The sequence below is a fragment of the Tubulanus polymorphus genome, chromosome 3 (genome assembly GCF_964204645.1).
Source record: "Tubulanus polymorphus chromosome 3, tnTubPoly1.2, whole genome shotgun sequence".
NCBI lineage: Eukaryota > Metazoa > Nemertea > Palaeonemertea > Tubulaniformes > Tubulanidae > Tubulanus > Tubulanus polymorphus.
In genome coordinates, this window is record NC_134027.1 from 23,885,876 (window position 1) to 23,913,674 (window position 27,799).

The 27,799-nt window shown below is 41.3% G+C and overlaps 1 protein-coding gene across 1 annotated transcript in view; it reads right to left on the reverse strand.

The window, feature by feature from the left end:
* The window catches only part of LOC141902217 (forkhead box protein P1-like), a 34,570-nt gene extending 10,956 nt beyond the window's left edge, over positions 1-23,614 (reverse strand). Inside the window, exons 1-10 of the mRNA XM_074789859.1 lie at positions 23,567-23,614; positions 18,788-18,958; positions 15,282-15,540; positions 10,616-10,786; positions 10,282-10,435; positions 9,430-9,517; positions 9,067-9,144; positions 6,926-7,223; positions 4,569-4,645; positions 2,034-2,135 (exon numbers count right to left, since the gene is read on the reverse strand). Of these exons, the coding sequence (XP_074645960.1) occupies positions 2,034-2,135; positions 4,569-4,645; positions 6,926-7,223; positions 9,067-9,144; positions 9,430-9,517; positions 10,282-10,435; positions 10,616-10,786; positions 15,282-15,540; positions 18,788-18,958; positions 23,567-23,614 (1,446 nt within the window). The remainder of the gene's footprint in view (positions 1-2,033; positions 2,136-4,568; positions 4,646-6,925; positions 7,224-9,066; positions 9,145-9,429; positions 9,518-10,281; positions 10,436-10,615; positions 10,787-15,281; positions 15,541-18,787; positions 18,959-23,566) is intronic.
* Between the last annotated feature and the right edge of the window lie 4,185 nt (positions 23,615-27,799).

Genomic DNA, 27,799 nt, shown 5'->3' on the forward strand with positions numbered 1-27,799 from the left:
AGCCTAGACTCGAATGTTAAACCGAACAGCGGAACTGGCTCCAGGTTCGGCATTTGTTTGTAACGGGAACTGGGTAGATATACACGACATCAGCCGCGATCGGGCGGAGACGGTTCGGCGCGCGCCAAATTTGGCGCGGATCAGGACGGAGTCGTATTCGGCCAGTGCCTAATTACAGAGAGAGTGCGTTCAACCACTCACTCTAAACAATTGCGAAACAAAGTAAAGTCATTTCCGGGTACCAATTTGGCACAGGCCTCGTCCATTTTTTTTTGGTCGGCAAAAATTCTCGCATGATCGCGGCTATTAGTTCACTTGTGACGTTTCAAACCCGAGAACCATGGAATTGAGTCCGCACGATACTAACAATTCTATCATCGAACCCCGGTTCATCTATGCAATGCATGTACGTATACATGTATATCTATTTCTAGCTAAGGAGGTATACTTATTAGTTGTAGATCAATTTTTGTAGGGAACATCTGCTCTAAGTAGATAAGCGGGGTATACGTGCACACCGTGCACACCTCGCTGATTTGTGTAAAGATTATGACAAATCAACCATACTCGATTCTATCGGAAAAAATCCCCCATCGACTTCCACCTCACACCATAGAGTTTGGCCTATAGACATGCATCCAGACAAACATCCATCCATCACGGATGTTCAAGCCTATAGACATCCATCCGTCATGGATGTTCACACTATAAATTTTTGCCTATTGACATCCATCCATCATGGATGTTCAAGCCTATAGACATGGATGTCCATACCATAGCGTTTGGCCAGGACATGTATCCGTCATGGATGTCCACACTATAAATTTTTGCCTATAGACATCCATCCATCACGGATGTTCCAGCCTATAGACATCCATCCGTCATGGATGTTCACACTATAAATTTTTGCCTATTGACATCCATCCATCATGGATGTTCAAGCCTATAGACATGGATCTCCATACCATAGCGTTTGGCCAGGACATGTATCCGTCATGGATGTCCACACTATAAATTTTTGCCTCTTGACATCCATACCTCATGGATGTTCAAGCCTATAGACATGGATGTCCATACCATAGCGTTTGGCCAGGACATGTATCCGTCATGGATGTCCACACTATAAATTTTTGTCTATTGACATCCATCCATCACGGATGTTCAAGCCTTTAGACGTGGATGTCCATACCATAGCGTTTGGCCAGGACATGTTTCCGTCATGAATGTCCACACTATAAAATGTTGCCTTTAGACATACATCTATCATGGATGTCCACACTATAGATTTTTGCCTATTGACATCCATTCATCATGGATGTCCACACTATTTTTGCCTATAGACATCCATTTGTCATGCGTGTTCAAGCAATAGATTTTTCCCTATAGAAATCCCAAGAAATTTAGGGTGTTAGATTTCAGTATTCCCTTACCTATGCAATGCAAAACCCTTCTCGTCATCACAGAATGCCAACAAGGTGCGCCAGAAGAGTAATATACAAACATATTCCATAATTCAGACAAAAATATGCTTTGTAATGATCACAAAATGATATCCTATTTTTTAATCCGTTCACAGCTGCCTGTGCACTTTTTATGGAATCAAATCTGGCTGCCAGTCAGCCCTACTAACTTATAAAACTACATCCTACTAATGGATGTCTGTATTGGGAACAAAACGAAATCTAACTAAAATGAATCTAATTTTACCCCCACAACTGAATCATTTCTTAGTTTAAGCTTAAAATTGACTGCCGAAGTTCAAACTACAGTGAAAGCCACGACAAATGCGGAGTGCATTGAGATGTGGTAAGCCCTTGGGCAAACGCCACAATATTTCGCAATGTTTTGATTGAAACAAAGTTCTAATTAGGACATATGGGCTTTTCAACAATATAGCTGGTGGTCGAGGGGGCAAATGTGCACCTATTTCAGGTCCAGTTTGAAAATCGAATCTACCAGACTACCAGTATACCTCCTCACACGACAAATCGCTAAAAACTACAGGAACTTGAATTCATTCATCGGATACTAACCTTCCACGTGGCCTCGTTGCGTCGGAAATACGCGAACGTAATCTGGAACCATTGATAAATTTCATTCAACGTCAACTGCTTATTCGGAGATTCGATGATCGCCTGCGGAAGAGAAGACAAATAGCACGACGTCAAAATTTGATAACTCGATATCTGTAATCCGAATCGGCCTTTTTTTTCTAGTGCTGTAATGACTGAATTTCAAACACGCGCAAGTGTTGACGGAGCTCGTATCATTTACTTTTTGTTCGACATAACGAAGTAATTCATTTTTCGAACGATAATCGGACAGCTGCGCAAGAGTGGGGCTTTTTCTTGGTACGACGACTTGAATATCCGATGAAACGCATATGGCGCTATATTCGCTAATTGTTCCTAGAACCCGGTGAAAGTACAGTAAAAGTACACAAGATTCCATTTGGTGACATAGAAAAAAAAAAAACGTTTTGATCGTAGCGTGCGCATGAAGTCAATCCTCGGTAAACCAATCCCAAGAAAGGGTATTGGCGACGTTAGTCCAGCTTTATGGAATTCCTAGCCATGATTTGTTAAGAGATAGCAAGGGTGAATCAAGGATTAGACATGGGTGGGTGGGATTACAAGGTAAATGTTAATCAGCTGCATAGCAACGGCCAATTTTCTTTGGGAGGGGGGGTTAGAGTGGTTAGAGCGTTCGACTCTGAGAAGCCAGGTCGTGGGTAGGTTCGAACCCCGTACATTACCGTAGTGTCCCCGGGCACAGCTCTTATCCTCATTGCCTCTCTCCACCCAGGAGTAAATGGGTACCTGGCCAGATAGATGATTGCTGAGCGCCTAGCAGACGGCTCGGGTGTTACTTCTCCCAAGGAGAGATGATAGATACATAGTTATCATAATAAGTGTTATAGGCTGGAGGTAATAATACCGATTTAATGGAAAGCGCCAGTGAACTATAGCGGCGTTCGCACTAGATTCGGCGCTTACGAAGTACCGTACTTCGCTGGTGCCGAATTCACCAAAATACGGCGCTTATACGGCCAGTTACGTTCACACTACGAGTCGGTAATTCGGCACTTAGTAAGCCCAGTATAGTAGTCACCCATTGTGCCAATAGCAGGGAGTGTTTAGAGTTTTGTACTACGCAGATGTTAATACGCGGCTAGCTAAGCATTGAATCTGCGTTCACACTACATAAAATACTCGGCCAGCTCAGTGCCGTACTGAGATCGGGTACTGAGATCAGGTTTTCGGCGCGGAATCGCATTCCGCGCTTAAAAAGCCGCGTACACTACGTAACTTTCACACGCGACACTTAAATCGAGGGATTTCACTTTACGCTACGAGGCAAGAACAACAATGCAACAGCATCTAAAAAGTCGTTCTTAATGGATCGATAAACAGCTGAGGCAATATTGAATAACATCATTGATTATCAGCACTCGAAGTCAAACCAAACAGTTGTTGAGGCTAAAATTCAACTGCTTTTCTTTGGTCGTTGAACGTAAAACATTCAGAACTACAGAACCGCCTCTGACCAAGTGTGCGAACGCTATCCAGCCAAATGAGGATGATCAGTTTTTGGACGTGTGCTGATAAAATGTCTAACGCCCAGTGTTTGTAGTTTTTTTTTCAAATGAAAATAATCTCACTGTGAAGTACTTAACACATGCGAAGAGTGGACAATCATGTTGCTTTTTTTATTGTATATATTCAATGTATATAACATTATGGAAAATAAAAATTATATTCAATCGAAAAGAATTCGATTTCGACGCAATACTGATAGCTGATCGGATCTCGGTCGACCTGAGCGTGGCTAAAAGTCTTCAACACACGTGAAGTGTGGACGATCGCTGTTTGCAAATACGCTCGTATAATGTTCGGTGTTTATAGTACATGTACATTCGTATCAAATTCATTATCGATTAACAATGTCTCCGGTGAAGTACCGAACATGTGTAAGTCTGTACGATCGGAAATTGAAAGAATAGCCGAGCGCTGCCACCCGCTTAAAACTTTTGCGCGGGAGAGAGTTCCCCATCTTCCGGGGCAGCCAACAATTTTCATGGGACGCCCTAAAAATTTCAGCACGAATAATGCCTTTATTTGAATAAATGAATTCAACCTCGAATTAAGCGCTTACCTCGTGCCCAGGCGGAGAGCCGCATTACGGATGAAAATTTCGCAAAATTCACAGAAATATTCAGGAATTGTATGAGTTTCGAATTCATCTGAATGATTGGGAAAGTTATGTACCGACTGCAAGCCACAGCGTTCAATATCATGCCGATTATCAATTCCCCTACTGCTAGCAAAAAATAGCCAACTTTCCGTTGAAAATATTGAAATTGAAATACGACTTAGTTTCGTGACAAAAGCCAATTGTTTAAAAGTCTGTGACATTTAAATCTTTACCGTCACAAAATTTGAATTCAGTGCCTGACGGTTGGCAGCTCTGGAATAGGGAGAGAGCGTCGAAAGCCCGCGGGCGTCAGGTTGGTGCGAACATTATCATTTTAATAGGATATTAGGAAACGAAACGCTTAAAGCCTTTACCTGTCGGATCAACGACGCATACGTGAATGGCGGCCGCACGTCCGTGTTTTTATAAAAATCTCTATTGCGCTGGATTTCTGCAAGATAAAAATCGAAAATTTCGAAATTAGTTTTAATACATGAGACAGATTGTATTAAACATAAAGCTCGAATAATCATATTTGAGGATTAGGAGAATGGGAACTCGCATCAGATGGTGGTGTTATTATCATTCAAATGAGTTTCGAGTATTGCGCAAAAACCATTTTTAGTTGTTTATGATTTTTGTTTCCACGTTTTAAAACGAAACAGGCGTGTGCACGATTCCCCGAATCCCAGTCGTGCGGTCATTAGAAGAGTTTATTTTAGTGTTTAGAAGAGTTTTTACGTCCCAACTGCAAGTAACAGTGTAACTCTGGTGGGTCTTGGATCTTTATCAACTGGTTTGAGTCGTTAAATTGGCCAGGGAACCAAAAAAGGCATACATTAGTCTTTAGTTGTTAGATTGGCTACCGGTATATGTATAACCAATAAAGGCTTAGACTGGTTTTAAACTGCCCTTATCATCAATGGTATTGATAATTAGAATTATGAATAATAATTATTATCATAATTTATTTTCTTTTATCGCGTAATACTATAGAATAATCACTGCGCTTTACATTGTACAATGAGAGATAAGAGTGACCATAATGGGTTAGGACTGGTCTTAAGTTGTCAGATTTAGAATAGGACCAAAAATAGCTTCGACTGGTCATGCAACCAAAATTTGGCTTGGGCTTGAGGTTAGCCTAGTCTCAAATTGTTCGATTGCTTAAAAAATTCTCAGAAAATTCAGACTGGTCGTACTGTCATCGATAATGCAACTTTACATCCATTCTACACAATGGTTAAACAACGCACACTTCCAACAGACGTGGGAACAAAATTTGACTTTGCGCTGACAGAGCACAACTCAACAATTCAATCCACTGTGAAAAAGGAGTCGGGAACAAACAGCCATACAGAAAATAAAGTGTAGCCACGAGTTCATCGCGTTAAGAAATAAAGCGTTTAGAATAGCACAATGAAAAAGAAGGAATAATAAAAACATCATTTAATAGATCAGTTTTACAGTTGTAACGGTGAGTGTTGGTATACGAAGGCAGAACAAAATTGACTTCGGAGACCTACGATACAGAACCAGTTGTTCAAAAGTTGGTTGTAATTGGCGGATAAATTCCATAGCAACAGTGAAGTTTCGGTTATCACTATGTTAACTATCTACCGGTCAACTCGGACCATCCTTTGAGCAACTGACCACGGATGTACAACCGTAGAACTGAGTTCAGTATATCATCTATTCAAATTCAAACATACTGTTTCTTCTTTACGACATCGAAAAAATGAAAAAGAACGAACAAATCTTTTCCGAAAAAGAAAAACTCGATGGTTCGGTTTCGCACGAATCAAAAAGAAACGGAGCGATTAACCCTTCGCGAATGCCGAATTCTGTAGCGATGCCAGTAGAAATAGCGAGTGGATATCGAAGGGTTAATCATCTGAGACACGATGAATCCTTCGACTAAATGATCACTTTTATTCGACTTGCTTTTTTCCCCTGACTTTTCCTTTACTAAACCCTGACAAGCCAGTTGTTTTACCAGACTTGATCTGCTGAGAATCCGATTAATTAACACAGACACTGTACGATTTTACGCGTGATCTAGCAATCTCAACAAATTTCCCTGACTTCTGATTTTTTAAAGCCTTTCTTCCAAATTCCCTGACTTTTTTAACCCTTTTAGTGCTGACTAGTTCATACCCTATAGTGCTAGAGATAATTTGAAAATTTTTAAAAATTCCACCCTAGTGTGTTGAATAACGGGAATACCACTATAGTGCGTCTACACCCTGGCGCGGTATATCGTTAGTTACTAATATTTCACTATGTATGACAGGTGCTGCCATTTTTCAAGAGAGATAATAACTAATTACATCAATACACCGCATTGCAGTGTACTAGCAAAGTCTATCACTGATTTATACACCGCACTGCGGTGTAGACGCACTGAAAGGATTAAGGGAAAGAAAATTCCCCGACTTTTCCCTTTATTTCCAGGTAAGCGGCCAACCCGTTCGAGTGGATTATCGGAAATAACGCCGCAACACCCGGTAAAAATAGCGAACAAACATCGAAGGGTCAATCGAATTCCTCGTTTCCAAGTTTTGTTTGCGGATACCGACGTTAAAATATGACCGCAGCGGCAAAAATTACGGAGAAAAAAAAACGGAAAAGAAAAAAACGACGTATGTTTGAGACGAATATATATATATACCGAGTGAAGTGGCTGGATCAGTTGAACAACCGGGGCCGTTGTTAGTCGTAGTAGCTGTACCTGTTGATATCGGCAGATTACACTTGTCGGACACGCGTCGGCGAATCGGGCCGCCACCGCAGGGGGCGCCGCCGTTCATGCCATTGTTGTTGTTGTTAGCGAGGCTCGGCGTCATTGGCTGCGGCGACTGCGACGTCGCTCGGTGAGGCGTAACGAGCGGACTCGACGTCGGGCTCGACGGCTGGCTGGTCATCGGCGCCGCCAATGTCGTCGGCGTTTTCAGCAGGCCGATAGATGGCGCCACCGTCACCGGCGTTAGCACGTCGAGCGGTTTTGGAATGGCTGCTGGTGTATGAGACTGAAATTATAAAATAAATTTGTCGTGATTATTGAAAGTTATAGAAGCAGACCGTCAGGGTGGCTCCACTTTACAACTATTTACAAATCCCTTGGATCCAGTTCCATAGATCTTGAGTTAAATTTGACTCTTGAGTTAAAAAGAAATGAACTGGACCCAGTTCCACAGTCGTGAGTTAGAGTTAACTCTGAGTTAAAGTTAGTTCATTTTCAATGAGTTAACCCAGAGTCAAATCTTAACTCAGAGCTGTGGAACTAGACCCTGAGTTTTCCGTGATTTTTCCATGCGAACACAAAATTCCCAGAATGAATCAGAGAAATTTACAGATTTAAAATGTTACGATTCATTCATTTTTCGTCAAATCACATACCAGCAAAGTAATACGCAGTCAATACCATGATCCAAATTCCTTGAGTTATCCAGGTTTTTGATAAAATTTGGTAAAATTCCCTGATTTTTTTTCTAGATTTTATTGGATTCCCTGAGTTTACTAGGTTTTCCAGGTCGGTGGCCACGGTTCACTATTTTTAGCACCTCATCTTCACGAACTGGTAACGATAAAATATATTGTTCTCCCAAAACTCATTCATTTATGTCTTAACCCGTCAGAGGAACCAATCCCCACAGGCACAGGTTACCCGAATCCCGAGATCCTACATGGTCTCCACATAACACTTATTATATCCATATTCTAAAATGCTTCAAATTTCACAAGCTATGAATGAATAAGTTCGATAATGATAATAATAATGATAAGTCCGTAGTTCTCTGCTAAAAGAAACACCGTTCGTTTCCTCAGGTTTTTGAGTTTATAGCTTAACAGACCTAGCCTAGTCCTAGTATAACTAGTGATAGTTTACACAGTATTCAAAATACAGAAAGACCTAGCAGCATGACCACACGATACAGGCAGTTTATTTCTACCGCACATTCATTGCGCTGAAAATATAAGCCATCAACCCCAAAACTACTTGACGAAATTGAATGACTCTCAACAGAGTTCTAGCGCTTTCTAGCGGATATGAAACAGTAGATATGGCATCATTTTCAAGTGGCTCGGTAACCAATTCAAATCAGTGATATAAGATTTCGAAACTAACCGTCAGACTGAAAAACAGGGGATTTACTTTATATACATGTCGCCAGATGTTCAACAAGGTGTTTTACAGATTGAGTGAAAACAAACCCAATAGACTGCTGGAACAAACCCAATAGACTGCTGGGACAAACTCAATAGACTGCTGGGACAAACTCAATAGGCTGCTCGGACAAAGACTGGTTAATTGAATATAACTTAGGAACTATGAACTAATTTGAAAAGCGCTTAAACTTCTTAATTTTAGCCCAGGTAGCCACTCACTAGAATGATTGGCCTGTGCCAAAAATCTTTGTGAACGTGGCTTTAATAGACTAGCTTAACCCTCTTAGTACTGACCAACAATACCCTGAAGTGCTGGGGAAAATTTGAAATTTTTGAAAATTTCTACCCTAGCGTGATGTATATATAATGAGCGTACAGGTATAGTGCAAATACACTGCGGTGCGGTGTACTCACTATTTCACAATATTTGACAGGTGCCGCCATCTTTCCAAAGAGAACTACTAACTACATCAATACATGATGATGCGGGGTACTTTCTAATCCATCACCGATTCATACACCGCACTACGGTGTAAACGCACTGACCCTAAATGTTTGAGACTAAACTTGGACTACAAAGAAGTTCTCAGACAAGGGTTGATTCAATCGAGAAGTTCAAACTACTCTATTCAAACAACGGGTGCGCCAAAATAACGATAACGAAGTCGTTTATTAAAAAAAAAAAAAACGTGACGTACGTACCAGATCTTTATTTTCAGTTGTCGGTTTCATGTGTAAATGATGCATCATCGCTTGCAGACGTTCGCGTTCTTTATTTAGCTGTGAAAATAAAAACGTATTCATTATTATCGGATCACCGAAAAAACTAACGCGTCGTAAGAACGCGCTTTTTATCGACGTCGAATCAGGTTTTTCCATTTTCTAGAGCGCAGACGCAGGTTGCCGAACGACATACGCACTTCACGTGAAAAATGAGAATCACTCTGCAATGCGCCCTCAGACGGCCCTATGACTGCACTTACACTAGAAAGATCCGATTCGAGCCGCTAGCAAAGATTGAGCAGAAATGTATTATCAACTTTACCGACATTTATCAACATTTACCTGTAGTTCCAACTGACTGACTACTTGCATTTGTACCCGTGCTTGAGCAGTACTGCGATCATCCAAAACATGTTCGCTATTTATATGCCTGCAATTTCAATTTAATATTTCAATATTTTTCCCTCTCAGGTTCATTCAGAACATATAATATATTTCAACCCAGGGCATCGGTTGCACTGTTGCACTATTGACAACTAGAAACTACAAATACATAACGCAATCGCACTGAAAAGTGGTCTTCAATTGGTCTCGAATCAAAATGATCACAGCTTAGCCTCAGGTTATGTTGTTAGAATGGCTGTAGAACCAAAATGAGCTAAGCTGGTCGAATGTAAGTAGATTGGTCACGAATCAAAATGAACACAACTGAGCCTCATTATATATTGTGAGATTGATTATAGAACCAAAATGAGCTTAGTCTGGTTTGAAGTTGTTATATTGGCTAAGGAACTGAAATGAGCTTAGTTTGATCTTTAATCATACGTACAGTACAAGCTAGTAAAGCCTCGGACACACTGAGCGATTTCGTCAGCTGACAAAAAAATTGCCCAACTCATTCGCCGGCGATTTTATGACCGATTTGATCGCCGACAGACCCGGACATACTGGGTGATTTCGTCAATCAGCGAACAGCACCGCTTATTTTGAAACGACCAACTGCAAGCACCACCTTGCTATCACGTGAACCGTCGAAGAGCCGTGATTGGCTGGTTAATACGGCGCTCGAGGTGACTGATCGCCGTACCCGGACACACTGGGCGATTCCGTCGAACTGCCATAAAAAATCACTTGCCCATCTACAGAACAGCCTTTGTTGTCATGAAGAAATTTTCAAGAAATGTTTTCACTTACTTGAGGAACGCGGGATGGTCGTCGCACGGACTATCGCACCCGGGCCATTTGCATACTCCGTGACCGTACAACGCTTTCAGCGGGTTGCGAGAATTCGGCTCTTCCGTCTTCATGGCAGCCACCGTGGAACCGGCGGCGTTATTCAACAAACCACCTGAATTAAGGATAAAAAGATCTAATTTAGCACGGGTCAAAAATGCTCAAGCGATCGCCGCTTGCATAGCGAGCTATCGCTGGTTTCGTCCTTCTTTTCTTAACAATTCTCTCTCCCACCCTCGCTCCCTCTCTATCTCGAGAATTGAAACTAGAATTATAATTTCGACTGACGACGAACCTGCTATTAGGTTATACGTATCGGGCGCCGCCCCGTTGAGAATCGGTAGTAAATTCGCCGCCGTCGAGTTGCCGTTCGTCGTCTGCTGTTGATTTTTAATCGCGTTCTCGTCGGCGCCGGTCTGCGCGGCGACCTCTTTCCAAAGCTGTTGAATTTCAGCCGGGCTCATCCCTGAAACGGTGGATAATGAAAATTCTGAAATTTCAGTGCATTCTAATGCAATTTTCTAGCACTTGAGTGACACGAAAGAGAATATTAGCTAATTCTTGGGCACCGGGCCGATGCTCTATCAGTTATGGGCGGATAGAAATTGGGCTGAAAAATATTGCTGTCATTTATCAATACAGGCACAGGAAAATTGCGACGGGAGCACGCGTTCCTGGTGCTCGTTGGAGCCGCTCCTGATTCTAGGATCCTGTTTTTACCTCCGGATTGAAATAAACAATGACATAAATGTTTTAGCTCGAAATACAACGCTATTTATACAGATGTACATGCGCGAAGCTTCCAACATCGTAATGACATGTTCGTTCGCCGCGCGCGCCAACCAGCCGGATACTAATAACACCTAATTTTCATCGCGGTAGTCCCCACAACGTGAAAATAAAAACAGAAAGAAGTTTACCGGGATTCGTACGCACGTCAATTTTCTCGAGAACGTATATACACAACATGAGATAACATGTTATTATTACGTAACCGTTTCGATAGTTCTAACATAATAGGGTCGCGTCATACGATGCCCTCGGGGCTAGAGACATCGACGTTACTCAAAATACGAGGCACAACAGGTAAGGTTGTCATCATATTAACCCTTTCCGTGCTGACTAATTAATACCCTATAGTGCTTGAGAAAATGTGAAAATTTGGGAAAATTCCGCCCTAGTGTGTTGAATAACGGGAATAGCACTATAATGCGTCTACACCGTGGCGCGGTGTATCATTAGTTACTAATATTTAACTATGTTTGACAGGTGCTGCCATCTTTCAAGAGAGATAATTACTAATTACTGATTAAATCAATACACCTACACGGCAGCGCGATGTACTAGCAAAATCCATCACCGATTTATACACCGCACTGCGGTGTAGATGCACTGAAAGGGTTAAGCATTGAAAATGAAGACAATGTCACGTTAATTTTCATGGCTAGAAACTACCTCAATACTAATCATCACCAATGACGGATATGGTTAAGAATTACAACAAATTAAAAACGAATTGGAAACAAATAACGGCCTTCTTATTCTCGATGCCATGACTTTTCAAACAATTCATCAAAATTATGATTAGTTGCCAATGAATCAATCAGCAAAATTATGATTACCATTAGGCCTTTCATTATTTTCATCTTTTTTACCATTATATAAATATTAGTTTTCTAGTTTTGGTTCATGTCACTTTTCAAAACATTGTTTCGTTAACTTGATTGGCGGTGGGGAATTTTACTTCGGTTTTTTCGTTTCTTTTTTTTTAAATTTCAGGGTGTTTTTGGTACAGACTTAAGCTCAGGGATGTCCTTTCTATTACGTAGGTACAATGAATAAAACAAAGCAACATTCATCAAATCTTGTATAAATATCGATAAATAAATATATTATATATTGAATATAGATTATATATATATATATATTATCATAAGAAATAAACTACAACCTCCTGAATCTCAATGACTCGATTATTAACGTCGACCTTCGAATTCGCGACGGCTTCAAACCGGTGCGCGGTAGAGAAGAAAAACGACGAAGGTCTCGATGACACTTCGATAACAATCAAAACGACTCGACGACGCAAACTATTCACGATAAGTCTCCCGAAACCAGCGCAAGGGAAGTATCGATAACCAGCGCGAGGGGAGTGCGGATAACCGCTCTCGCAACCATTCGCTATAAAACAACGCTTAAATTCTATTGTACGAAACAAAACAAAAATCGAAAATTGTTCCGTTTATTTTTTTTTCTTTTCAATGAAAAAACGACGGGATAAAAACAAACGCGAGAAAGGCGAATATTCGCAATCGACCAGACACCCTGGGTACCTCTCGATTAAAGTACAAACGTCCGCTATAGATAGAGCGTCAACACCAACAACACCGGGGGGGGGGGGGCCCACCTACGAGATAACCTTGAAGCAAATTTATACCTAGTTACTACTGGCGACATCCCGATGAAAACACCTTACATAACCTTTTCTGTTCGAGAGGTAAAACTTTGCTCAATCTGGCGATATGCATCAAAAAAGGCATCAAATCATTTACTTAATATAGTGTGTAATTATCAGATCTCGATACTACAATTCCGCCTCATCTTTTGCATTATAATTTCATTATAATTATAATTATTATTATTATAAGTATTATATTACTGCTATCACTATTATTATTATTTTTACTATTATCATAATTGTTATTATTATAAATATAATTATTATTAATACTATCATTATATTTTTTGTAATATGCTGTAATCTATGCGCTACTTTTGTGCTCTGTGCAATGTTATTATAACTTGTGGAGTGAATAAACTGAAACTGAAACTGAATCTGAAACTGAAAGCGGGCAGAGCTATTTACGTATAGATAAACAGGTCAAGGTTGTCGGTTACTTTTTTTCCGGGTACGTACTATGTAATTGTTGCTATTCACACGATCGACCGTTCGATTTGAAACGTTATATCGGAGAAAAAAAAACAAATAAATCGCCATTAAGCGGTTGTCACGCAGACGATGAGACGGAATCGTTGGTCAATGTCAACAATACCTCCGTCGTCAGCGCGTCAACATTTGCTTTTCGAAATATTCAAAATTGCGTTATCGTTAACGACTTAAAACCAGTCTAAGTTCATTTTGGTTCAATAGTCTATCCAACAACTTCGAGACAAGTCCAACCTCATCTTGGTTCTATAACCATTCTAAAATCCTAAATCTATACTCATTATGGTTCTATCGTAAATCTTACAACCTGAGACCAGTCTAAACTCATTTTGGTTCTGTAACTTAACTTATCTAACAACCTGAGACCAGTCTAAACTCATTTCAGTTCTAAAACCAATCTAACAACTTAAGACCAGTCTAAACTCATTTTGGTTCGAATAGCCAATCGTACAAATCCAATCGCAGAAAAGAATCCAAACTTTTTATTTTTCAGTTACACATTTTCATTATTGAAAACATCTGCCGATGAATACTTTTTTTTCCATTCTATCTCGCGGCAGACGACAACGATTTGATGAACTTTGAAAAAAAAAAACAATTACGAAATACTTCGAACATTTCGGGCCTCTCGACGCGGTTGATTATTTTTTATTTTTTCGCGCAGCGTGGCGTCGCGCGATAGAAATTATCTAATAAATAGCGTCGCCATGACAACGCCGCAAAAGTACACAAGTATTACACGGGCGCGACTGATAATAACAAACTTAACCCCGGAGGAGAGAAGATCGATAAAATAAACAATAACCCCGAATGAATGAACACGACGCAGTTGAATAACTATTTGTCGATTCCACGTTCAACTAATCAAACGATGAAAAAAAACCACGCTCGTCAAAAATAACTTTTTTTTTCGTCCGGCGTTGAAAATAAAAATAACTTAGAAATAAACAGACTACAATGGCGCACGCGTGGTTTTAATCGCTTATATCAATAGTATCAGCTGCTGCCAAGAGCTGATAACGCAATAGTCATAATTCATAGTTACCTGCAACAATACCAGAAACAATACCAGAACCTGCGCTGATTTAATAGATATATTCATTATGCTGATTTAATAGTGCAGTAGGTCACCTAATAAGTGAAGGTCCACAGTTGTATGGGTCTAACTTAATTCTGGATTCAGTTCCACAGTTGAGTGGGTATAATCTGACTCTACATCCAGTTCATCAGTTGTGTGGGTCTAATTTAACTCTGTCTGGATCCAGTTCCACAGTTGTGTGGGTTTGATTTAACTCTGGATCCAGTTCCACAGTTGTGTGAGTCGAATTTAACTCTGGATCCAGTTCCACAGGTATGTGGGATTTTTGTTCACTCTCGATCCAGTTTCACAGTTGTGAGGGTTAAATTTAACTCTGTCTGGATCCAGTTCCACAGTTGTGTGGGTTTAATTTAACTTTGGATCCAGTTCTACAGTTGTGTGAGTTTTATTTAACTCTAGATCCAGTTCCACAGTTGTGTGGGTCTAATTTAACTATGGATCCAGTTCCACAGTTGTGTGAGTCGAATTTAACTCTGGATCCAGTTCCACAGGTATGTGGGATTTTTGTTCACTCTTGATCCAGTTTCACAGTTGTGAGGGTTTAATTTAACTCTGTCTGGATCCAGTTCCACAGTTGTGTGGGTTTAATTTAAGTTTGGATCCAGTTCCACAGTTGTGTGGGTTTTATTTAACTCTAGATCCAGTTCATCAGTTGTGTGGGTCTAATTTAACTCTGGATCCAGTTCCACAGGTATGTGGGATTTTTGTTCACTCTCGATCCAGTTTCACAGTTGTGAGGGTTTAATTCGACCAATTGGACCCGAGACCTAATCGACTGCAATAAACCATAAACCAGGGGCTAACTAGGTTGACAATTTAGTGAGCCCACGGGTTATATGTAAATACCAGTCTATAAAACTGGCTCCAGCGTTTTTCCGCGGTTATCATAGAATTGCACAGCATAAAAATACTAACCGGGTCCCATTCCGATATGCGGTAACATCGTGACCCCCTGCGACAGTAGAAACCTCTGCTGTTGTAGCTGTATCTGTTGCACTAATTGATGTTGTTGAAGTCGTAGCTGCGTCAACTGAGTGTCCACTTGTTTACCGTTGATTTTCTTGTCGCCCTGTTGTTGCTGCAGCTGCAGCAACTGCGCCTGTTGCAGCATGTTCATCTGTAGCTGTTCGTTCAAGTGTTGCAGCAGTTGCTCCTGCAGTTTATGCTGAGCCGTCTGTAACGACGAGAGAATTTCATTTTTTAAAATAATACGATAAGACCCGAGCGACACGAAACCAAATTCGGCGCAATAATATTCCTACATCGAGATATTCGATGAGAAATTATCCCACATTTCTATAAATCCAATGCGAATCTTCACTCGAACTTTAATCAAAATTATTAAATCATCGAATGGTTTTTTGAAGTCGTAAAACCCGTTACAATAATGTTTATACGCATTGATACCTAGCGTCGTTATTCGAGGGGTTCTGTGCCAGTCGATATGCGCTACGTCATCAATACTAGCGTTTCGAAATATCGATACAATCGTGAATTTAGGCTCATTCATTTTGCACTTACACATATTCTATGACTTATTTTCGATTTGATAAATTTCAATGATTATTTTTGAGAGCGTGTGCACGACGACATCCGATATATTGGGGCTTCACTTTTTGCGGGCCGATACAATTCAATTCTCAATATATTCATATCCAAAATAAAATTGATCCACAACAATACATAACTTATATATTATGTCATTCATTGTCGACGAAATTAAGCAATATATTAGAATGATAACCACACTCAAACGTGAACAGATAATAAGACAAAAACCCACTATCTACGGATTAAATTAATTGACGATGATCTCTAGGGTGAGATCGAAACGTCGTGTCTTCTATATATTTTAGATTGAATAAATAAATTCTTGTTTTTAAATTCTTTTAATCTGTAGATAGTGGGTTTTTATCTTATTAAGCAATATATGTTATTTTTCAAACCGCCAATAAACTTTCAAGGAGTCTTTATTCGATAGAAATTGTCCTACATTTTATAATTTGTGGCAGAAAACCCGATTGTTGTTCCCTTGATACTATTCTTCATCAATCAAAATGTATTAACAGGCAAACTGGTGTTATTCATGAGGTACCCAGTTCCGCAACAAGTTTAACTCATTCATTCCATTAAATTCGTTCATAAGTTACGTTCATGCTAAATCCATTAGGCCAGTTAATTGTTTTTGTGAAACCATTCCTAGGTTAAAACTAACCTCCAGCGCTTAAGGGTATTAATTAATCAGCGCTGGAAGGGGTCAGGGTTAAGGCACCTCGAATTTGAATAATTTTTAGCGATTTCAATCACAAGTAGAAAAACAAATAGACGCACAGCGCAAGCACACACACACACACACACCGTGTCGTCATATGATCGTTTTTTTTTTCATAGCGGCTAAAATTGCGGCGTGTCATATTTTATTTCGATATCCAACACAACACAAGCCGCGCCATACATATTGGATAATACAAATTGATTGTATTATTATTCTAGTTCCTCCGACGATGACGTTTAGAATTAACCTCGAAACTGCTAGAAAATAAACTGTTTCTACAAATCTAGCGTGGGTTTTTATTCGTTAACTATACTGAGATTTATATCAGCGATCACTACGGTCTATTTTGTGTACTTTGTCATCCAAAAATCAAGCGAAGATAGGATCGCTTTATCTTAAATCGCTCAAACCAAATTCGAGGTTAATTGTCCCCCTCGAACTACTGAATGCTGCTCAGAGGACATTATTAGCAGGTTCCAAATTTCTTTTTTTCCATTAAAGTAGAAGCTACTCGGAAAATAGAACATTCCGATATAGCTCCCTCCAATAGTACATGTATCGTAAATAGTGCACGCGTATTGTTATGTATTGATGATAACGGTAGCTATGTTTTAAAATGCGTTTATTTCTTGTCATTCGATAGATTACAAATACTCTTTTCGCCTCCTTGAATGAAAATAAATCCGATTCGAAACCGATGCCACCAGCGGGATTCAAACCCAGAACGGAAAACTGCGCAGTTTCCAACGCATAGCCGACATTTTCGAAGTCGTCCCGCGTAAACATTTCCGCCTGTTTTTCAGAGATTTCGAAGACTCTTTTTCGTCCTTAGCGTGAAATGAATCTAACGAATTCACTTCAAACCCACGAACCAAAAACTGAGACCCGGAAAACTGCGCCGATTCCAACGCTTATACCCGCCTCTCCCCCCAGCCCCCATTTTCGAAGTCGCCCGCAAAAACACGCGGCATATTCCAAGGACGTTTCCATACTCGTAACGGCTTACGCTGCATTTTAAAATTGATTACAACGCTCACCGCAATAAGTGTTTTTCTATTGACGACGTACTTTTTCGAGAGTGTCGCCCCGAGTGGCGACTAACAGCGAATTCAGTCGGCCGAAAGTGTTTTTTCTGTTGTTATTTTTTTTCCCGAAACGTGTCAACAACATTCGAATTGATTACAGTAGAGTATAGTCGATTTCGGTCGAAACGCACTCGAACGGCGCCCTCTACGCGGGCGCGCACGAAAACATTTACACTCACCGCGCGCGAGAATCTATCGATTTCTCGTTTTTAAAAACGCGATAAACACGATCGATCGGTCGGTCGGTCAGGGGCGAAGGTAATATCGATGATTCCATACGGAAACAGCTGCGAAGGTGTTTTATAACTGGCAATGAATTAATACATCTCTCTATGTACATAATACATTGTATCGCCTCCGAGGCGTCACGAGAATAGGTTCGGCGTAAAAGTCCGAATTTAAACGGCGCGGACCGACGATCACCTGACGACGATCGCTAGGATGAAATCGAAACGTTGTGTATTTTATATATTTTAGATTGTTCGAATAAGTAAATTCTTGGTTTTAAAATTCTTTTAATCTGTAGATAGTGGGTTTTTATCTTATTATCCGTTCACCACGTTTGAGTGTGGTTATCGTTCTATCCAGTGCAGCCTGTTGCAAAGCTACAGAAGTAGATGATTGAACCTACATATATATATATTCTCATCAGAGATTGATAATGAATACTATTTAACGTTTTAGTGCGTATTTTCACTGGGGTCATTCCCGCGAAGAAAATTAACGATTCTAATTGCTTATGGCAACCTTTAAATTTTTACTATGTGAAATTGACGTGGAACTGGCCCTTGCTGGTGAGGCTGCTGTGTCAAGGCTTTCATATGAGCGCTCAAAACCGTCGTATTCGTTATTTCGAGAACTTGGGTGTCTAGTGTATAATAAGCTATTGGGTTCAAATCCCACTATAACCGTTTTTGTGCAGCATGCGAAGTGTCATGGTGGATTCGGGCGGCTTGAGGAGTAATAGGCAGGGTGGATGCAGGCGTTATTGGGTTAAACGACCCGAGTTGGGCTTTACACAGATCTCGTCACCAGTTACTACGACGACGTAGTCGTCTTACCTGTTGAAGAATCATCGATTGTTGTTGTTGATTTCGTTGAACATGAGGCGACACGGACAGCAGCTGCTGTTGCAGTAACTGCTGCACCTGTTGCTGGTTGATACCCTGTTGCATCAGCAGCAACGACTGATGCGGAAAATCCATCAGGTTTTTGCTTTTACGTTTCGTCTTCTGAAAAAAACAAAACCGAGACGGATAAACTTAAGCCGCGATTACACGGAGACGATTTGGCGCCTGGGCCAAATTGGCACAGATCAGACCCAAGTCAAATTTGGCCCGTGCCTAATTAGAGAGCGTGTTCACACGCAAACCATTCACTCTATACTAAACAATGCTCAAACAAAGCGAGTAATTTCCAGAACCAGTTGCAACAATTCAAACGCAATCATTTGACCTATGCTAAACTTGGCTCGGGCCTGGTCTGACGTTTTTGGTCGGGCCAATTTTGGGCCAGGCCAAACGGGCACTGACTCATTTGGCACCCGTGTGAACAGCAGTTGTTCCATGTGTGTCGAATGAGTGAAAAGCTGAAATGTTGTTACGGTTTCATTTCATCGAATTTCATCGCATAAAAATTTAATAACTGGACTCATTCATTTATCTACTTGACGTAGTTTAGAGTGTTCCAATCAACCCAACTAGCCCTGTATAAATATTTAGTAAAAACTAACCCAAAATTTCTGTTTGTTTTGTGAAAACTGGGCCACATTAAACATACCGCTGAAATTTTTTTCCCTTTTTCCGAGGAAAGATCAACAAAAATATTTCGATAAGTGAAATTTATCCGCGGAGAGTAGAGAGGAGGATATACAATTACGACAATAATTTTTCTCGCATGATTCGAAAATCGCGGTCGCGCATTGGTGGAAAGTTTACAAAAAAAAACAACAACGTATATCTAACGCAGGTGCATCTTTTGAGAGAGAGAGAGGAGAGAGGTGAGAGAGAGGAAAGAGGGGAGAGAGGGTGAGAGAGGAGAGAGAAGGGAGAGGGTTAGAGAGGGAGGAGGGTGAGAGAGGTGGGAGGGAGGGTGAGAGGAGGGGGAGAGATGGAGTGTGAGAGAGGAGAGAGAGATGAATGGGTGAGATGAGGGGGGAGAGGGTGAGAGGAGAGGAGGGGAGAGATGGAGGGTGAGAGAAAAGAAGAGGGGGAGAGATGGAGGGTGAGAGAGGAGAGAAGGGGAGAGATGGAAAGGGTGAGATGAGGGGGAGAGAGGGTGAGAGAGGAGGGGGAGAGATAAAGAGGGTGAGAGAGGAGAGGGGGAGAGATGGAGGGTGATAGAGGAGAGAAGGGGAGAGGGTGAGGGTGAAAAGAGGGAGAGATGGAGAGGGTAAGAATAGGAGGAGGGAGAGATGGAGAGGGTAAGAGAGGCAGATTGAAAAAAATGGGAGCTGGAGGAAAAATCTGTCTTCTCCAGCATAAGTCGATTGAACTAGTTCAGGTCGGATTTCGACCGGGATAAACAACACCTACCGCCGCGTTCTAAACATCCACTTCCATCGAAGCTAAAACAAACACCGATTTCCCGACAGAAACGAGATCGTTCACATTCGAATTAAAATAAATAACGACTTTGTTATTGCGATGAATTATGTTTCCGGGCCGCGCGCGCTCCGCCGCCGAACGAAGAAGAAACAACCGACAACAAATATTACAATTCAAACAATTATCAAACCTATTTTCTACGAACCATCTGTTTTCTAGTTGTTGCCGTAGAGTTTTTCTTTACGGTTTCGTTTTTTACCGCGAGCGCGCGCGCGCCTAAGCGCCGCTGGTTTTCGTTTTGCTAGTTTTCTAAACATCGTCGATTTTTTGTCAGTTTTAATAACGTTCATTCCAAATACCGGACACCCGTTGCATCCCAGTCACGAATCGGGGAATAATTCAAATTACAGAAAACAAGCCATAGGCGACGACGGATCTCGGGCTCAGACTCTAACTCGATTTCCGAAATCACCAGAGCCCGGTTTAATAGACTGGTATTACCACTGGGCCCGTTCTATGCACCGCACAACTGGACTCCCGCCGTACTAATATCATAACTAAGTTTCATCAAGATCGACCCCCACTATTAACAAAGCTCAATAGCTGAAAGACAGACTGCATAAGAGAATAAGAGTCTCACGGAAGCCCAAGAACCAATAAGTATCTGGACAGCTGCGAGGATGGCGGTATCGAGAGCAAATGGCAAGTGACTGGAGTTCGTAACAAAAGTTCAGTACAATTTAGGTTTATAGGAATTTCATCCGATATTGAATTAAGTACGGTTGGACTAAACGACAGGGCAATGTAATAGATACTGTTCAGCAGATCCGCAATCGACGATTCGACTATCCCTATCGTTGTAGCAAGCTACGCTCCTTGATGAGACGCGATTGAAAGTAAAATTTCGAAAAGAATCAACGCTTTCCCGAAGAATTTACCCTATCAGAAATGAGCTCTCTATTCTTTTTTTTCGTAGTCTAAAAAAAAAAAGAAAAACTTTAATTCACGACGTAAAATTCGAAACGGCGCGCGATAAATCATTGCGAATACGCGTTCAACGGGCTAAGAAATTTCAAGGCACTTTCTTCATTCTTTTACGAAAGTCAACGACGCGATTTTCCCGGGCCGCTGTTAACTAAACGAACCGACTTCCGATGAATTACTTTCCGAGAAATGGTCGCAGCCCGCGTATTGTTTCGTCGTCGTCGTCGTCGCGACCCCCGCTGCCGCAAGAGTGTCACCGTCGAGCCCTACTTATCGAACCGGTTCAAAACGATCACACGATGAACGTGACGCGCATAAAAAATATATCGTCAACGCGCATAAAAACATGACACACATGTAAAAATATATCGTCGTCGCTCCTGTTCTATAGATTCCTTTTTATCGCGGAATCGATGAAACAAACCTCGATTCTATGACAGACGTACCGACGTAATATCTGCGACATATCGAAATTAAAACGAAAAAATAAAACCGCCGAAAAAATACTACAAGAATCAGTTCCCATGAACCGATTTCGTCTAAGGACTTTCAAGGACTTTTTGCCCGTGATTCGAGGACTTTCTCGACTACGGATTTCAGGGCTTTTTTTAATAGTACATAAGATTTCCAATTCACATCGGGGCCATCCATCAGACTAGTGTACTAGAGACCTAACCATACAACAACCAATCGATTCCGTGTTGTGACGATATATAGAGAATTCCACACTAATATAACAAAAATAAAGTCCCAAAAGTTTCCTTTCAGCCATAAATTTATTCATCCGACATTTCGACTATATCCTAATAGTCATCTTCAGGAAAGATGACTGAAGATGACTATTAGGATATAGTCGAAACGTCGGATGAATAAATTTATAGCTTTGAGGAAACTTTTCGAACTTTGAAGTTTTTAAAGTTAAGTTTTACCGCATTTAAAAGCGGTATTATGCCCGACATTTTCCCACATATCTTTTCGACGACAGTCAAACGAAAAAGAGGTGACCACCCACCCCCACCCCCCCTGACTACCTAGGCCCGCTCCTATGTATGCTGTCAGATTTCAAGAAGCCTCAGATCTCGGCTGATAACCAGGCACGACTTATATCATTAGTAATAAACTAGTCATAAACTAAACCCGCCACAATGAAACGTAATCATACTCCGATGAAACAGATGCTGTTTGTTTCTTGACATATACTTTGAAACTCATATCGGAGACTAGTCAGCCAGATAAAAACGCTTTGATCCGTGTAAGCTGTAGATAAATATAAGTCCCGCAAAAAATTCTTAACCGATTAAAATTTATTGAAATGAAACTGCAACGTTTTGATGCTGTTGATTAACAGCCATACTCAGGTCATATAGCCAGAAACAGAAACGACAAAGCATATAAACTCACTGGACATTAAATACCAGACCGACCGATGTTGTTTTGAACTGTGTATGCTACTGTCAAATTAGGAGCGCATTCACACTTCAAAATCATTCGCTTGATAGTAAAACACTGATAATAAAAAATGATGCCAAATTTCAACCAGAACGAAATGTCACGTCAGGCCTGTGCCAAATTTCGGCACGGGTCAAATTATTGAATTTCATCCCATGCTGAACAAGGAATAAAAATTCAAACAGAACAATTTGACCAGTGTTAAAACAGGCCTTGGTGCATTTGATTTGGCTGCGAATCCAATTCCACAGTTGTGTGGGTTTAATTTGACTACGTATCCAGTTCCACAGTTGTGTGGGATTAATTTGATTATGGATACAGTTCCAAGGATGAGTGGGTTTTAATTTGACTCTGGATCCAGTTCTCGATCGTGTGAATTAAGTTTGACTCTGGATCCAGTTCCACAGTTGTGTGGGATTGATTTGATTCTGAATCCAGTTCTACAGTTGTGTGAGTTTAATTTCATTCTGAATCCAGTTCAACAGTTTTGTGGGTTTAATTATACCCGGAATCCAGTTCTACAAATGTATGGGTTTAATTCGACTGGACGCAGTTCCACAGTTGAGTTAAATTTGACTGTGAACTCAGTTCCACAGTTGAGTTAAATTTGACTGTGAACTCAGTTCCACAGTTGAGTTAAATTTGACAGTGAACTCAGTTCCACAGTTGTGTTAAATTTGACAGTGAACTCAGTTCCACAGTTGTGTTAAATTTGACTGTGAACTCAGTTCCACAGTTGAGTTAAATTTGACTGTGAACTCAGTTCGACAGTTGTGTGGGTTTCTAATTTGATCGTCTTGATGCCATAATACGAGCTATATGAAAAATGAGCTACTCCTGAAGATTAAAAATTCAACTTACCATTGGTAAAGAATCGTTGCCATTTTCTACAATGTCGACGCCATTCATTTCATTCGCTTTCATCGTCGTTAGATTCATCGCTATATCTTGTTCATTATCACTTTTATCCGAATGGCCATTTTCCTAAATAGAAAGAAAGCAAAAAACCGTCGTTAAACATTTGTAAGAAAAAATATGATATCATTAACAACCACTAGTTAATGGTTTCATTCGATCGTGGATCCAGTGCCACAATTTTGAATATGACCACGCATCCAGTGCCACAATGGGTTTGTCTCTCGGTCCAGTTCGGCAGATGAATGGGCATAATTTGACTCTAGATCCAGTTCCACAGTTGTGTGGGTTTAATCTAACTCTAGATCCAGTTCCACAGTTGTGTGAGTTTAATCTAACTCTAGATCCAGTTCCACAGTTGTGTGAGTTTAATCTAACTCTAGATCCAGTTCCACAGTTGTGTGGGTTTAATCTAACTCTAGATCCAGTTCCACAGTTGTGTGGGTTTAATCTAACTCTAGATCCAGTTCCACAGTTGCGTGGTTTAATTCGATTCTAGATCCAGTTCCACAGTTGCGTGGGTTTAATTCAACTCTGGATCCAGTTCCACAGTTGTGTGGGTTTAATTCAACTCTGGATCCAGTTCCACAGTTGCATGGGTTTAATTCGACTCTTGATCCAATTCCCCAGTTGTGTGGGTGTTAATTTGAATCTGGATCCAGTTCAACAGTTGTGTGAGTTTAATTTGACTATGGATACATCACAATCTTTTGTTGTTGCCGTTGACAGCAGCAAAGAGGAACTTGATTCTGACAAAAACGTCACCGAATCAATTAACACATTTAATTGGCTATCTACATAATTAACACATTTGATTAGAAAGTTAAGCATGGTGTCTGGTGTCCGTACTACTGAATCCCACACTGATAAATGAAAAAGAGTTAAAAATGTCTTCTTGAGCTAATAATGCCTGGTGTTAGAAGTTCATTTTCAAACAAAAATGAAAATGTCTAAAAACGTACAAAAAAAGGTGAAGTTCTGAACGCACGTGAAGTAAAGATGACCAGTTTTTTTTAAAGTGAGCTAATGACATGTTTAAATTTAAAGTCTTTTCTTGTTCGAATTTTCAATTCAAAACAGCTTACGGTAAAATCCTGAATGCATGTGTGAAATCTGAATAATCTTACGTTGAACGTTGATAAAAAAAGTATTGAATGTGCTATTGATGCAGGGTCCCGGGGTGCAGGCTATACAGGCCGGTTCCATAGTCGAGACTTAAATCCAAAAATGTCTGAATTCATTAAGACTGGTCTTGAATTGTTAGATAGGCTACGGAACTAAGATGATCTTAAATTCGTTTTTTGTCCAAGCCGTCACTATGGAACCCGCCCCTAATCTGTGTGATCAATTTATACGCGGAATTAACCGGCGAATCGGAAGAGCTGAAAATATGGCGAGCTAATGAAAAAAAAAAACTCCAAACGAACGAAAGGCGCGTCGTGTTTCTCACCCTGTATTTAGTTAAAGATAAATCCAGTCCTTCGTTGTTTCGATCGTTATCGTAAAGTACGTGATTCGAATCGTCGTTCGGCGAGCGTAAACTCGAGTCGGTGCGGTCGGACAGCGGCGGTGTCGGTAGCATCGTACCGTACTGGTCGATCGACTTACCGGAACTGCCGTACTGGTCGATCGACTGACCAGATCCGCCATTCTGGTAAATCGACTTATCAGATCCACCGTACCGGTCAATCGACTTACCGGGACCGCCATACAGGTCGATCGACTTATCCGATCCGCCGTACTGGTCGATCGACTTACCGGTCACGTAAGCCCACGACTGCTGGTCGATGGCCTTTACCGGCATATTATCTTCGAACGGAAACATCCGATTAGTCCGATGGATGCCGCCGTGCTTTAGCCCCGGCACGTCCGTATACCTGTATGAGTCTGCGTCGTCACGACTACCATTATTACGATAACTACTATCACCGACGACGATATTATTATTATGATTGATATTATTATTATTACTGAAATTTCGGTCAAATCTGACGAGCGACTCAGCGTTGGCCGGGGCGGCGCCAGCGGTGGCGCCCCACGGCGGCGGTTTCGCCGCGAAATTGTTACACAACTCGAGCGCGGGAGGCATGTCAATGTTCGGTTGCAGCGGCCGCGCGGCAGACGGACTGAACTTCCGATGAATAATTTGTAACCGATTGGTTTCTGTCAGACGCCGCGATTTCCACTGAATTCCGACGAATTTCGACGCCACCTGCTGCTGCTGCTGCTGCTGCTGCTGGTGGAAATAGTGGTGATGGTGATGACCGGCGTCCAGTCGCGGATAATTCATGTTGAAGTCGAGGTGATCGCCGCCCTGACGCTTGTCTGACAATAAAAACTCTCGTCCGTAGTGTTCGTGCATCGCGAATACGCGTAACCAACAACAAAAAAAACACGAAAAAATAAATAATCCTAAAAGTAAGTTTTATCGCGTTTCGCGCTTAGTCAAAAAAACATCGACCCTTTACCAATCGTCCGCAATAGCTGTTGTTTCCATGCGTTCGTCGAAAGAAATGAGAAGCGCGATTTTTCGAATACGTTTTATAACGCTTTCGAGAAAGCGCGCGCTCGACGGATCAACGCGCGTTGCGTACGGCGCGACGTCTATAAGTTCAATGAAACGTTCGCTACGCTCGGCGGGTATTGGACGAGTCAATTATTATTACCGCGCGCGTGTGGGGAGTGTTGTGCGAGTGTGTGTGTGTGTGTACGAGATGTAAAACTTTTATGCGGATCTCTTCCTCGCACGCATCGCCGCCGATAAAAAGACCGATAAAAAGACCGCGACGTATATATACTATAACCACACGTCAGGGTTATTGTGGTGTTATCATCCGCGCCCCCGTTGGCCAGCTCACAGTGAATGACACATGCATTCAATCGCTGCTCTCCCCCTTCTCTAACTTCTTCCTCTTCTCTCTCCTCTCTCCCTAACTTCTTCCTCTCCTCTCTCCTCTCTCCCTAACTTCTTCCTCTCCTCTCTCCTCTCTCCCTAACTTCTTCCTCTCCTCTCTCCTCTCTCCCTAACTTATTCCTCTCCTCTCTCCCTAACTTCTTCCTCCCCTCTCTCCCTAACTTCTTCCTCCCCTCTCTCTCCTCTCTCCCTAACTTCTGGCTCCCCTCTCTCTCTTCTCTCCCTAACTTCTTCCTCTCCTCTCCCCTAACTTCTTCCTCCCCTCTCTCCCTAACTTCTGCCTCTCCTCTCTCCTTAATTTCTTCCTCCCGTCTTAACTATCCTCATACCCTAACTTCTGCCTCCCCTCTCTCTCTCCTCTCTCCCTAACTTCTTCATCCCCCCTCTCTCTTTAACTCCTTCCTTCCCCTTCCCCCATGCACCCCTCCCGTCTCCATAACTTCCCTCTCCCCTTCCCTCCCCTCCCTCCAAATGTCCACTCTTAAGTAAGTTCGAACCAACGAGCTGGCTTCATGGAGTCGAAGGCTCGAACCACTCGACCACACACCGTTCATGTACCCTCTCCGTGTCATCTCTACTCCGCACAATTACAGATTGGAAAGGGGAAATTTCTACTCTTTCTAGTCAATAATTCACCGGTGAAATCTGATGATAGAAGCTATGTTACATTAGTAGTCGTTAATAAATGGGCACATTTTTAAGTAGCAAACAAGCTGTCAGATACATTAATAAATTTCCAACAGCTGAGTGGCAGTAATAAAATTGTTATTTGCAGCCTTCTATTAAAATTCATTATCAATGCGACTTTTTCAGACGAATACAATTTGTTTTCAGTGTCTCTTTGAATTGCTGAATAAAAAAAAAAATTCACCAAAATATTCACAAACAACTGAGAAGCTGTAGCACAAATACACGGTCACATTTGATACGATCAATCTATTTGAATGAATGGCATGCCACCAATTATAGGTATGATAACTTGAGTTCTATACTTATGTGGGTTTAAGTTTTCGACTCTGAAACCAGTTCCACAGTTGTGTAGGTTTGATTTAACTTTGGATCCCAATCCACAGTTGTGTGGGTTTAATTTGACTCTGAATCCAGTTCAATAAGTGTTTAGGTTTGATTTGACTATGGATCCACTCTTACAATTGTGTGGGTTTAGTTTGACTCTGGATCCAGTTCCACAGTTGTGTGGGTTTAGTTTGACTCTGGATCCAGTTCCATAGTTGCATGGGTTCGATTAGCTTGGGATCTAGTTCCAC